The sequence below is a fragment of the Protobothrops mucrosquamatus genome, unplaced genomic scaffold (genome assembly GCF_001527695.2).
Source record: "Protobothrops mucrosquamatus isolate PMUCROS unplaced genomic scaffold, P.Mucros_1.0 scaffold2604, whole genome shotgun sequence".
Lineage (NCBI taxonomy): Eukaryota > Metazoa > Chordata > Lepidosauria > Squamata > Viperidae > Protobothrops > Protobothrops mucrosquamatus.
In genome coordinates, this window is record NW_015388658.1 from 81,166 (window position 1) to 94,862 (window position 13,697).

The 13,697-nt window shown below is 41.9% G+C and overlaps 1 protein-coding gene and 1 long non-coding RNA gene across 3 annotated transcripts; one reads left to right on the top strand and one right to left on the bottom strand.

The window, feature by feature from the left end:
* The first annotated feature begins 1,188 nt into the window (after window positions 1–1,188).
* On the top strand, window positions 1,189–7,182 carry LOC107296034. Its single transcript, XR_001549080.1, has 4 exons — window positions 1,189–1,264; window positions 1,480–1,567; window positions 6,158–6,321; window positions 6,689–7,182. It is a non-coding gene; the product is annotated as an uncharacterized LOC107296034 (long non-coding RNA).
* Window positions 7,183–7,289: 107 nt separating this feature from the next.
* Window positions 7,290–12,524, bottom strand: LOC107296033. 2 transcript variants are annotated; one of them, XM_015825372.1, is made up of 2 exons: window positions 12,396–12,524; window positions 7,290–9,814 (listed from the first exon to the last, which is right to left on the bottom strand). In XM_015825372.1, exon 2 carries the CDS (start codon window positions 9,777–9,779, stop codon window positions 8,052–8,054), a length of 1,728 nt encoding a protein of 575 aa, XP_015680858.1. In that variant the 5' UTR covers window positions 9,780–9,814; window positions 12,396–12,524; the 3' UTR covers window positions 7,290–8,051. The 2 variants fall into 2 exon arrangements, with proteins under 2 accessions (XP_015680858.1, XP_015680861.1); XM_015825375.1 differs by lacking the exon at window positions 12,396–12,524 and adding an exon at window positions 9,952–9,970.
* Window positions 12,525–13,697: the final 1,173 nt, after the last annotated feature.

Sequence of the window (13,697 nt, forward strand, 5' to 3'; positions counted from 1 at the left end):
AGTCAAGGGTCTTTCTTTCTGAGGGACCCAGCTGCAGCAGGTCTGACACCTATTTTGAAAAGGATGTGAATCATGGTACTAAGGGGCAGCTGTGATTGACATTATTGGGCATGCTACTGGTGAAGTTGAACTGTTTACAAATACGATCATGAGGATCCTCATTGCTGTTCCCCACCTGGTCCACCAGAGGGGGGCAGCTGCTGCTACAAATTTCTAGACCTGGCCCTCTTGTAAAATTCCACAAACCTCTGGAGTTTGCCGTTCTGAAAGGTGCCAAGCGTTCACACATTAAGGAGCCTCTGCCTTCCGTTTAAATGCTTAAGACCGGTTTGAAAAAGACTAGTATTGCTTTAGGAAATCTGCTTATAACCTGCGGACTTAATGAAAGCAAGAGTTAAAGATAATTAAGTGGAGGGTGGAGGTTTGTTCTCCGAGCTTGTGGGTTGGTTTCTGAACGTTTCATTACCAGGCTAGGTAACATCTTCACCTACTGACTACACAGATTCCTATAAGCAAAAGAACACTGAAACTGACACCCCCTAAACTCCGCTGAAGATGTTACCTGGCCTGGTAATGAAACGTTCAGAAACCAACCCACAAGCTCGGAGAACGAACCTCCACCCTCATCTTACACCCAAACTACAGATAGTCGCCACCATTGCAAATAATTAAGTCTCCAAATGCAGCTAGATTTTGTGCATGTGCCCAGATTTCTTGTCAAAACCATAGAAGAAGTATGCTCCAGCTGCTTTCCATGATGGTAGGATAGGTTCTCCTGCTTGAGTGGGGGGCTGGACTAGAAGACCTCCAAGGTCCCTTCCAGATTCTATTCTATTCTATTCTATTCTATCCTGTAATTCTATTCCTATTCTATTCTAATTATTTTTTCTAACTTCCTAAGCTGTCCCCCCCAGCTGGGATTTCCTCATGGTCCCCCATCCAGGTGCTAACCAGGTCTAACCCTATTCAGTTTTTCAAGATCAGCTGCATAGTACCTTTGCCATGACTGGGGGTAAGTCACAAGCATAGTTAAAGCCGCTCAGGGAAAACCTGCATAAAAAGTAATAAAGTCTTCTTTCAATCAAGCTCCAAGTCCTGTTTATTACGTGGCGTTTCCTGGCATTAGTATGTGATTTGCTACTGCATTTTTTTCAGGTTTTTCCAGTTCCCCGTCTAGCCACAGCCTTTGAATTTCCTGCTGATTTCTCATCCAGGTAGTAGTAAGGCCTGACCAAATTCTAGTGGACTCAACTAGGTCCCTGGAGTAAGTAAAGTGATACTAGAACACCTTTTTAAAAAATGAATAATGTAATAGAGCTTTTATCCAGACTTCAATGTATAGGAAAGGCATTATTAATACAGCTGCCCATTCTAGTAGATTGGACAATAAGGGGAAGTTTAATCCTTTCCTCTCAACTTGCTACATTCTGATTTTTTTGTTTTTTTTAAAAATGTTTTCTGTCATTTTTTTTAAAAAAGAGGGTTGTGTAGTGCCTCATTTGGCTCCAACAAACTACCTTGTTTAGGACAGCCAGGTTCCTGATTTTGGGACAATAACCAGGAGAAGGTGAGTATTTCTATCTTTTTGTAATTTACTACTATAAGGCCGGTTTGAAGGGGAACAGCTGGTTCACCAAAAGGCATAATTACAATTTTTTGTCACAGAACCATTGCATTAAATTCACAAAGCTCCAAGCTGTTTACCGCAGGCTCTTCTATAGCCGGCATTTATTTTTGTTTGCACCTTGGAGATAAAAATTCTACAAGCAGTTGAGGAGGTGATAGTAGTCTTCCAGTATTTGAGGGGCTGCCACGAGGAGGAGGGAGTCAACCTAATGGTATAGGGCTTCCCTGCTTGAGTAAGGGGTTGGATTAGAAGATCTCCAAGGTCCCTTCCAGCGCTATTCTGACTGAGATGGAGAATGTTCCTGAAGTGCTTGTACAGCAGTTTGCAAGACTCAGGGACTCAAGGGAGGGATACAAACATGACAAAATTGTGTTCTTCCTGCTGTTCTTCCTCTCCATGATGGAGCGCGAAGCCCGGCTGCAGTCAGTAGCTCGGGTATGGTTTGAGGGATGACCTTTACAGTCATCGCTTCTGCAGATCACCTCGTGGTGACTCACCAGAGGATGCAGGGCACGAGGCAGCATTCCTGATCTCTGCTAAGGGTGAGGTGCACCATAATTCACCTCCCAGTTTGCATGTCTCTCAATCTGCAGATTATAAAGATGATTGGGATGTGACAGAGAGCTGGAGTGTGTTGGAGACGGCTGCCCAAACATTTGCCCGTAGTTAACTGAAGAGGATTTCCCCTTCAAACCAAGTTACTGGTTCCCCTTGACAGGATAGGTTTGCTCATCTTTAGGGGCAACCTTGGCTCTTTCATGACTCTTGGACTTCAACTCCCAGAATTCCTGAGCCAGCCATGCTGAGGGGAAAGGGAGAGATTTCCACCGCTGAGCTATGCTGGCTCAGGAATTCTGAGAATTGAAGTCCACGAGTCATAAAAGAGCCAAGGTTGCCTACCCCTAGGTTAGTCCCAGAACACACACCTGAATTCACAGCCCATGCTAATCCTCCCCAGTTTTAACCAGGATTAGGTTGAGTATATGATTTAGCAAAGGTGCACCAGCTCAGCCCAGTTTATATTGGGCAAAGCCAGAAAATTATGTAACACAGGAACCAAGTTGGATGTGTTATAGGAACTTAACCTATGAATCAGAAATGAATATTGTACAATATTGTTGGGGGGGGGGACTTGTGTAGCTCATTTGCCAGAGGTACTTTCTACACGTAACAAATCAGATTGGATGGCATGATCCAACTCTGTTTCTATGGTTCTCTTTAAAATGAGATTGAATCATTTTTGGTTCAGTATATTGTAGAAACTAGTTCCCAGTACAGGTAGACCAAGATTGAGCCCAAAATTTATGTTGCTAAGTGAGAAATTTGTTAGGTTTTGCCTCATTGTACAATGTTTCTTGCCACATTTGTTAAGTGAATAACTGCTGTTGTTAAATTACTGACATGGTTGTTAAGTGAATCTGGCTTCCCCATTGACTTTACCTGTCAGAGGGTCGCAAAAGGGGATCCTGTGACCCTGGAGCACTGCAACCGTCATAAATGTCATTCAGTTGTCAACTTTGATAATCAACTACTAACTATAAAATTGGATATGATCGAGTGTTTTATTCAGCAGACAGGAGCCAGGCATCAAAAACAGAGGATGGGAGGTCTTTTACTGACCCAAATGACATTACAAGCAATAATGGGAGATCTATTTGCTGAAACAGAGGCCTTGTTATGGAAACCTGCTTGGCATAAAAAGAAAGCCAGAATAAGACTAAAAAGAGAAATTTAAAATTGTATGTAATGGATTAAAAAGGTTTTGAGAAATACGGATTGAATTAAGGATTAAGATTTAGAGTTGAAAATCTGTGATTATTAGAACATATATGTTCAACAGAGTAAGAATGTATGTTTTGAAATTCCATGTTTATTTGTATGAAAATTATTTTGTAATGGAATGAGAACAAGAATATTAAAGAGGTTTTTAGAGATTCAGATTGATTTAACAATTAATTGTGTTAAGTTAGTAAGACGATGTTTTGTGTAATAATAGGTGTGTTCTTTTTTTTTTTAGACATAACTATTTGGATGAGATTTAAATGCTATCTGAAGAAATAAGAGAGATTTGTGATAAAATCAATTATTTATGAGATTAAGAATTAGAATATATCTGGATTTGTATTTTAGAAGGGATACCCGAAGTGATAATATGTTTATCTACGTCTAAGATTAAATTGGACTATGGTAACTGTAAATTAATAAAGTTCAAAAACACTAGAATTTATAAAAATGTAATGTAGAAATGGATTATGTTAAATAGGTTATATTATTTGAGGGAAATAGAAAGGGAACATTTAATGTATTTACTCGAGGTATTATATGATTTTGTTTCTGGATGATTGATCACCCAGCCACCACAGTGTATCTCAAGCATTCTGTTGTAAAAGTTAAAAAACCAATAAAATTTGTTATAAAAAAAAATAAATAAATGTCAGTCAGTTGTCAAGCAACCAAATGTAAATCACGTGACCATGGGGATGCTGCAATGGTCCTAAGTGTGAAAAATGGTCCTACGTCCCTTTTCTCAGTGCCATTGTAACTTCAAACGATTACTAGGCAAACTATTGTACAAGGACTACCTGTACTTAAGCCAGTATGTTCTTTACCTGGGACGTGACACGTTTTGGGGACAGAGCCATTACATGTCAGCAACCTGGGTTTGGAAGTTAGGATATTGTATGAATCCAGCAGGCGAAACCAGGCAGGGGCTGAACAGAGTGTTGTTGTTTCCCTTTTATCACGCACCACTTCCTGTTTGACTGTGTCATAGTCAGGCGGGATCCGAGTCCCAGATAGCATCAGAAGCAGGTCTGGTGTCCTAATAGAGGCCTCTGGGGAGCCGGTGACTCATCCTCTGGATCCGCTTTGCTAGAAGCCGCTTCCTGCCCTGAGCTCAGGGAAGCAGATCTGCTTTTTTCCACACTGGCTTTATCCTTGTCTGCCTTCAGCAGGGCTGTTTTTCCTTTGGTGCCCAGGCAGTTTTTATACTCTTTTGTATGGTGTTTGATGTGGAAATACCTCTCCTGTAAAGGATTCTAACACAAAAAGCCAGCATTTCAGTTTGTTTGTTTCCTTCTTTCCTTCCCTCCCTTTTTGACTTGCAGGTCCTACAGAGAAAAGTCATCTAAGTAGAAATGATCAAATGTATTTATTCTGAGGACTCAAACCAGCTTGCAAATCCACCGACACCTTAGTCAGCTACCTTGTGTTCATAAACACCCATAAAACCTGGTATAGATACTCCTTCCCTGCTTGTACGTACATTTAACCCAATCAGATTACAGTGAGGAGTTTGCATTCACAGGTTGAACTTGATTCGTGGTCCTCTTGGGGGTTCTTTTTATGGTTTCGCATTTATTTTATGTAAAGCCACATAAACAGGTTTAGTCAATAATTTGAGTTAATAAAATTGTACACACACGACATACGAGAAACAATGCAGAAAGGATTAACCATCCCACAATAACCACCCTTTACATTACTGGCTGCTTAAAACACAGTGATGTGTTTTAAAGCTTCTGAACCAGCTTCTTAACTAATACACATTCTTTAACAGGCCCACTGTCTTCCAAATGTATAATTCCCGTGGCCAGATGAGCAAGGAGAATACAGAATAGAACACAGAATATCAGAATTGGAAGAAATCTTGGAAGTCTTCTAGTCCAAATCCCTATTCAAGCAGAACCCTACACAAATTCCAGACAAATGGCTGTCCAATTTCTTTTTGGAAACCTCTAGTGATGGAGCACCCACAACTTCTGGAGAAAAAACCGTTCTACTGATTAATTGTTCTCACTGTCCGGAAATTCTTCCTTAGTTCTAGGTTGGATCTCTTCTTGACCAGTTTCCATCTGTTGTTTCTCCTGCCTTCAGATGCTTTGGAGAAAAGATCATCTCCCTCTTCTTTGTGGCAGCCTCTCAAATACTGGAATGCTGCTATCACATCACCCCTGGTCCTTCTTTTCATTAAACTAGACAGACCCAATTCCATCTTCGTACGTTTTAGCCTCCAGGCCCCTAATCATCTTTGTTGCTCTTCTCTGCACTCTTTCCAGAGTCTCAGCATCTTTTTTGTATCCTGGTGACCAGAATTGGACACCGCATTCCAAGTGTGGTCTGACCAGTGCAGTATTAAAGCAATACTAGCACTTCTTGTTATCCTGACACTGTCCCTCTCTTGATGCAGCTTAGGGCTGCGTTGGTTTTTTTGGCAGCTGCCGCACATGGCTGGCTCATACTTAAGTGGTTGTCTACTAGGACTCCCAGATCCCTCTCACAGTTACTACTGCTGAGTCAGGTATCGCCTTTTCTATACCTGTGCATTTGGTTTTTCTTGCCTTGGTGTAAAACCTTATTTTTCTCGCTACTGAATTGCATTTTGTTAGCTAGGGGCCAGTGTTCAAGTCTTTCAACTTCTTTCTGAATCTTGAAGTGTATTTCTGAAGTGCTGACTGTTCTTAACAGCTTGGTGTCATCTGCAAATTTGATGAGTTCTCCTTCTATTCTCTCATCTAAATTGTTATCCAGGTGTTGAAGAATGCTGGGCCTAAGGCAGACTCCTGGGGTACACCACTTCATACTTCTCTCCATAAAGATGTAGTTCTGTTGAGGAGTACATGCTGAATGTGGTTTGCCAGCCAGTTACAGATCCATTTGGCGGTGATGCTGTCTATATTATCAATAAGTAAGCAGTAAGTATTTTGTCACGATGGATTACAGTTATAACCTAAGCTATCTGGAATGCCTGAAATTAAGTTTTCACTGACGGGCCTTTCGAGTTTGGTGCCTTCTGCTGTATTCAATTCTTATCATATACAGCTAGCCACAAAGGCAGATGTTAAACATGAATGAAAATGATTTTTTTCTTTTGCTATAAAGTTTGCACGTGTAACACTGTAATCAGCAAAACGTTCCATTTGTGATTTTCTCCAAGTATGTAATACAACTCCAGTTAACTGCTAATGACCATTGTTACAATTTCATTTTTAAAATATTTTTACCTCTAATTTTTTCCCACCTTCCATCTAAGCCACTTTTCCCTCTCTCTCTTCTTTCTAGGTTTATTCTGGACGTTAACTTTCTCTCCTCATGAAGGGCTTGCGGAAAATCACTCTAAACCTTTGGATGATTTGAATCAAGACGTTAATTTCAATGTTGATAATCTCTACATTTCACAGATTTTTAGTATCTATGAATATTAACATGTGTGGAGAAGCAAGAAATGGGGATCGGAGCACTTTAAATTCAAATACTTAATTGCAATTGATTTTGTAACAAGCTTATTTATTTAAATCTATATTTAGACTACTTTACTAATTTGGTGAATGAAGGACAATTTTAAAAAAGTAAAACGATGCCTACTTTTCTCTTTTTTTATTTTGGAATGTTGCACTTGTTGCCATTCTTCTGATTCATTTTGAGGATTTGACTAGTGATTAAATGACCTCTCCTAGTCTTCAGCCAGCAAAATCAGTCCCGCACTGCAGAACTGCTTGAGCCCAGGCCTGATACTGTGGTTGAGTACCATGTCATTTTATTAAAGGGATTCTTCATTAATAATGTTCCCTGTTGATACTCACACAAGGTCCATCATACGGCGCTGGGAATCTTCTCTCTGGGTTTGATGGGTTTCTAAAGAGATTCAGAGCGTTGGTGGTTCATCCGTAGCCTCTATTTTGTCTTGCTTGGCTTAGTTGCTCAGATGTTCTTTGAATGAGGGGCGTTCTATAACTTCTGGCTAATTATTTAGCTCATAAACCAGAAATTGACTTTCTAAGCCAGATGTGGCTGTTGCTTTTGCCAGATTTCTCCAGGGGCAAAAAGAGGGGGGGGAAATGGGGGTTTTCTTGCCCTAAAGCCCCTTCAAACTCTTTTCAAGGAAGCACTCACTGGTAAAATAACTTAAAGGGTTTTTATCCATCAGTGCAGCTGTTAAGGAGTTAAAAGCTCTAGCTTGGAAATGGATTGAAATCTCATCTCATGAAAGACTGGTATTTTTCAGATCTTATTAAACCTTTACAGCAGGCAGAAGATCACAGGTTGCAGAACATCTTGTTCTGTGCTAGCCTGTGAGCTTGCCAACTTCATGACATAGCAAACTGCTTTCAAAAGTAAAAGTAACTTGAAAAAAATGTTTTTCCCTTCAATTTTGCTATCAATCCCAAACCTGATTCAATGAAAAGATTTCTGAGTCAGTAATGAGGTTAAAGACCAAAACAGAACAACTGTAACTGATACTTCAAAGTATAGATGATACCCTAAAGATCTACTGTGTGCAGATGGTACACCCCAAAAGACAAATAGTCTTTTTCTGTGGTGTGCATGTGCATGTCTCTTTAGAGCAAAGCATGCACAAAAATGTTTCCAACAGTTAATGGTAGGCCTTTCAAGCAGGTCCTTTCCTTGACCTCCTGGCTTTGTATCAACGAAAAGAAGCACTCCATTCCATATTTACACTGTGGGAGGGAATTGCGAAGAAGAACTGGGCAATTTTTAACAATTCTGAATAGCATTCAATGACTTTAGCCTTCAGGAAGTATTTGGTCCACTTTTGATGTGAAAGCAGATGCTGAAACTCTTCTTCATCACTGGAAGCTTCCACAAATTTTTTCAAATTGTTGAACTGATCAAAGCACTTGATGTCATCAACCTCTACACCCTTTTCAATTAAGTACGTTATACATGCTTCCACGTCACCCCAGCTTGGTGTGTCGCTTAGGGCCATCCAGGCGAAGCAGGAGAACTCCTGCAGAGACGCCATCCACATCTCCAGGTAGTCTATGCAGTTGCTGTAGAGGCGATGCACTGCATCGGAGAAGGCGTCGCATTCGGCCTCCAGCCCCTCCTTGCGCTTGTCCGCAAGCATCCCCTTCACCGTCAGGGACACGAAGTTCTGAGCTCTTCGGTCGAGCAGGATGGTGTGCACGGAGTCCAGCGTCCTCATCACTTCCACGATGGAGTTGTTTTCCCGTTCCATCTCTTCGATGTGTAAGTGGAAGGCGTTCATCAGCGAGTGCATGTGCCAGAGGTAGAGCTCGCTGAACTCGTGCTCAAAGAAGCTCCTGAGCACGGTGGGCGGGTTGCTCTGGCCCAAGAAGAAGGACTTCAAGGCCGAGTGCATCTGAAGCAGCTTTGTGATGCCCGGGAACAAGGACAGCCACCGGGTCTTGCTGTGGGAGAGCAGCCGTTTGTACTCCACCTCCACAAACTCACAGTACTCTTGCAGGGGCTCGGTCCGCACTGCGTATATGTGGAAGTACTGGTAGATCTTCAGGACGATGTTCTCTATGTCCACCTCCAGGGCGTCTGCTCCGTGGTGGATGCAGTTGTGCAAAACGTGGGCCGGGCAGTACACCCCAATCAAAGTCTCTCTCTGGAGGGCTCTCCTCAACTTGGCCAACACAGTCCTCGCCTCCCCGTCTTGCCGAAGTTCACCAAACATGGTGTTGCAGTTGTCCCCTGCAAAGGCCATGCATTTCTGGAGCAATCCGTGTTTCTTAAGAGCTTTGACGAGATAGTCCGAAATGGCGTCGGCCGTCTCAGTGGGCGTTTCCTGAAGTTCCAGCAGTTTGGTCTTCAAGCCGCCGTTCCTGTAGTCGTAATATTGGATGAGCACCGGGACCATTTTCACGGCCCTGTGATTGCTGTCGTCTATAGCCACCCCACAGAAAGGGATGCCGCTTTCTTCCAGGGCCTTCAGGTCAATGCTGACTGCATGCTGGGCAAGCACAGAGTTCTCAAGAGCTTCTGTCCTGGTCCGGGTGTGGGAAAACTTTTGTGCTGTCTCTGCATCAGGGAATATTTTTCTGAACAACTCAGATGTACGCCCTGTTGTTTTGTAGCTGTTGCAGTTTGGGATAGTATGCAAGGCCAGAGTGCTGTCGGCTGCAGCAAGAGCGTCCTCTGCTTTCGTTCCCGGAGTCACCAAAAATTCAGTCAGCTTTGCAGACCAACTGTCTCCTCCAAGGGCTTTCTTGTGCTTTTCAGAGGACATGTGATACTCCAGATCACTGGCACCTTTATGTGCCACTGACACAAACGTGCCAGCTTTGCAAACCAAGCACTCTGCTTCATAGTCATCTCTACCTTTACGAAAATGAGGATATTTCTGCTTCAGTTTTTCAGTAAAGACACATTTCCGTTTAGGCATTTTCTATCTTCAGTGTGGCTCTGAGTCTGGGAATACTGCAGCAACAAAGTACAAGAACAGATTCAGGAAAGGTAGATAAACTCTAAATATTCAATCAATATATTCTATTTCATCTTAAATATTTATTCCACACACATTATGTTTATAATTAGAAATAAATTATTTTTCTTACCAAAACTGGTATAGGCTGAAGGATGCAGTTTATTCAAGTTTAAGTCTAGCAGCTGTCTTATTTTTGATATTCAATGTCCAGAGACATTCTTGAGACACTGTGCTCCTCAGCTTATTCTGATCAGTTTCGATTTTGAAGAAATGTCTTTTTGTTCTTGTTGCTGTCACCTAAATACCGGTAGTTACAAACTGCAACAGAGCTTTCACATATCTAGGGGAATTAGAAGACAGATATGGTTCTCTAGTAACAGGAAGTGTTCCTGGCCTGTACCCTATTACTCTTTCTGGTGAATGGACCTCATTAGAGGCTGAGCCTAAAATAGTGTTGGATAGTTTCTGTCAAGCATATTGTAGGAATCCAACTATTGTCTTAACATTGTATTTATATGTGAACATAGTATGGGTTATGTTATCCTGGTTTAGATTCAACTATGTTGCATAAAGCAAGGCAGTGTCCTACATTAGTTCAAGGAAAATTAACTTCACTTCTATAGGGAGTGTGATTATACATGCACAGTTGTGGGTTGCCTTCTAAAGGGGGCTGTGGTAGTGTAAGAATATAAGGGGACTGCATTCGAGGCCTTTCTCAGATAACAAGCATGCATTCATCCCAGACTCATACCAACCTCTGCATAAAGAAAACCAAGTTAAGTGATAAGTGACATTAAACCAAAAGGCTGCTCAAATGTCTTCCTTACAATATTTGTATAAAATCATGCATAACTCAGAAAAAGTGCACGAGGAGATTTTCTAGAGAGCACATCATTAATCTGTGGAATTTGTTGCTACAAAATGTGAAACTGAATACATTAATGAAAGAGGGTCTATCAAGGACTATTGCAATTGAGGAGTCATGAGAATAGTGGGGGGAGGGGAGGAAGGGACACCCCCCCCAAGGCCATATGAAGAACCAAAACTGCCTTGGCCAATTCAGCACAGCAGCTCCTGTGACTGGTAACCATGGAACCCTGGGAATAAACTGATGCCAGGTTAGTCAAATGACACAGATGTTGCTAAATGGTCCAGTTGTGTTCTCAGGTCACCCTTACTTGCTCCTCAACCCATCGTAAAATGTTGGTGGGGGAAAAAGAGGTTTCCTTGGGAGAAAAATCTTCCCTTTTCCTGCAACAGCTGTTTGGAATTGAAGTTAGGGAAAGCTGGGTCAAGCCCAGAGCTCAAGGTCTACAAAATGCTGAATAAAAAGTCCCTGATAATTACACCAAATATTTTGGTTTTATAGAGCTAGGAGGAGTGGATTCTGCACCAGAACAGGAGCCACAAATACAGGCTTTTCTTCTGCTATTTCTGCTGTGTACACACACACCCCCAAACGCCATCATCTTTTATTCCAGGGCAAAAAAGTGAATTCCAGACATAATCAAACTGAGATTTTAGTTACTATATCTATGAGGCAGGAAAAAACAGAAAAGCAAAGGTGATGCCAGTGAAAAATATTTTGTTTGAATGGGAGTGCAGAGAGCTTTCTCTTGCCCCGCTCAGAAAGTTAATTTTTTCAGCACAAATCTGCTCACATTAACAAATTCTGATCAGTTTGGCTCCTCTGTGAACTTCTTTTTTGCTGTACTAGCAAGTGCATATATTGGGCCATACATTTTATATCCTATCTATTGAATCTTCCACTTGGTTTCCCTCGCTAAAGCATATGGAACTGTTTCAATAAACACATCTTAAACTTAGCACTACCTAACTCTGGGATCTGGCTGGAAACTGGCTTAAGAAACTCTGCCCCAAAACCACAGATCAGAACCAAGCAACCCCCTCCTCCCACTCTTACGCTAGATATTAAAATACCACCTTTTATTGCTAACATGGCTGCGGACACAAGCAGATACTGCACGTGTAGTCATGGAGAAAAAACATTTAGTTAAACCCTGGACCTTTCTCAGTCAAATGCCTATTTTCCCAATGAATATGCCTGTGTGTGATCATTTTATTAGGATTTATTGTCTGCTTCTCTACCAAAAAAAAAAAGTACTCAGAACTACTTAGATAAAAATATCCAATGAAGCACACTATGCATTGCTTTTCTTAAAGTTTGTTCCACGCCTTCAACCCTCTTTCTTTTGAACTCTACCGCACTCCTTCCAGCTTGTCCTTTTTTGGCTTTGGAGCTGAGTGGGTTCTTTCCTATTGATCCGCTGTACATCAAAGAGCTTTTGAGATGTTTTACAACAGTATTATTGCTATACTCTCAATCAACAATAAACAACCGCATCAAACAGAAAAAAAAGGTAAAGGGAAGCCATATCTGGGTGCAAAGTCCAGACCATCGAACAAGGATACAGGGCTGTCTGTATTCTGTTTGCTGGCCACTTAGTGGCTGGCTAGATTCTTGCAAGCTAGTTATGGCAGTCCCACACATCCAGGCACTCCTAAAGAGGGTGTCCCCCAGCCTAGACGAACCCCTGCAACTGTTAACCTCACCTCACAGAAGGCAGGTACACAGAGAAAGCTCTGGGTACCTTCTTTCCTTTCGGTGCCTTCCAAAAATCCTGGAACTGAACTCTCACGCATCCACACATTCACACGCATAAGCCTGGATGGAGGAAAATTCCATGCAGCTCCGGGGGAAGTGGTGGTGATGGGGGGGGGGGGGGAAGTAAAACAAGATCCGGCTGGTGATTCGCCATCTTGCTGATCCTCCCACTCCAAGCCACCACAAATAGCTGCATGGTACAGAATGCAACTGAAAGGAGGTGGAGTGGGGGGTGGGGAGCCACCACCCTTGGGGTGAGTTTGCATAAGTATATTTATATAATTCTGCAGTTGCTGTTGTCAGAGCAGGTGAGATATTCTGTTTGGAAAACCAACATGCGCACATGAGTTTCTTTTCTGGATGCATGCCCTACAGCGAATCTGGAACTAATGGTGAGAGGTTGGATTTCTAACGCCCTATAAATAAACAAAAAACAAAATATTGACTGTCTATCTTTGCCCTTTTTCATTCTTGGCCCAAGTCTCCCAGATGCATTGCACAACAGGTTCCCACCTCCCTCAGTCTCAGAAACTGCACGCCCCACGTCAGCCAAACATTGCCCTAAACCCAGTCTGTACATTACATTTAGGCATCTGACGCCATATACATTTGTGCAGGCATACTGATTTGTAAACCACGATTTAAGGTTCATAGGAACATGTGAATTTTACTATTTATTTAACAGACAAGAATAAAAGCACTTCATGGCTTAATTGAAAGTGTGATTCAGTATCTGAATTTAGATACCCTGTATGACCCACTATGGTTTTAGTTCGGTATTGGTTTTAGTTCGGTATTTTGGAAGCTGTGGTTCCTGGCTGACTGTAGTATAATTTATAAAGGGAGGTGTGGCGAACTTTTGTGCAAACTCAGAATTGTCTGCAACTTCATCCCCCTAACGCCAGCCACTTTAATCTTCTGTAAGCTCTATCATCTCCAGTAACTTCCATCTGACATGGCTGCCCTAGCCTTTTTAGGACTCAGACAGCTAAAAAGGCAGAGCTTTTCATGACAGTGGAAAAGTACAAGTACTGAATCATTTTTTTCTGCTGCTGTTTCTTCTTTCTCTTTGCAGCTACGTACTACCACCTCTGAGCTGCAATCGCCATGAAATGTAAAACTGGATAAAATAAGAAATGATAAAACTGAAGACAGAAAACATAACACAGTAAAATCGTCATAGTGAGAAAAATCATTGGTACCAATCCAATCTAAAGTGAGATTTCTAAGGGAGGCCATTCCAGAAGATG

Excerpts from the sequence above, each read along its gene's own strand:
- LOC107296033 (XM_015825372.1), bottom strand. The coding sequence starts at position 9,779 with ATGCCTAAACGGAAATGTGTCTTTACTGAAAAACTGAAGCAGAAATAT.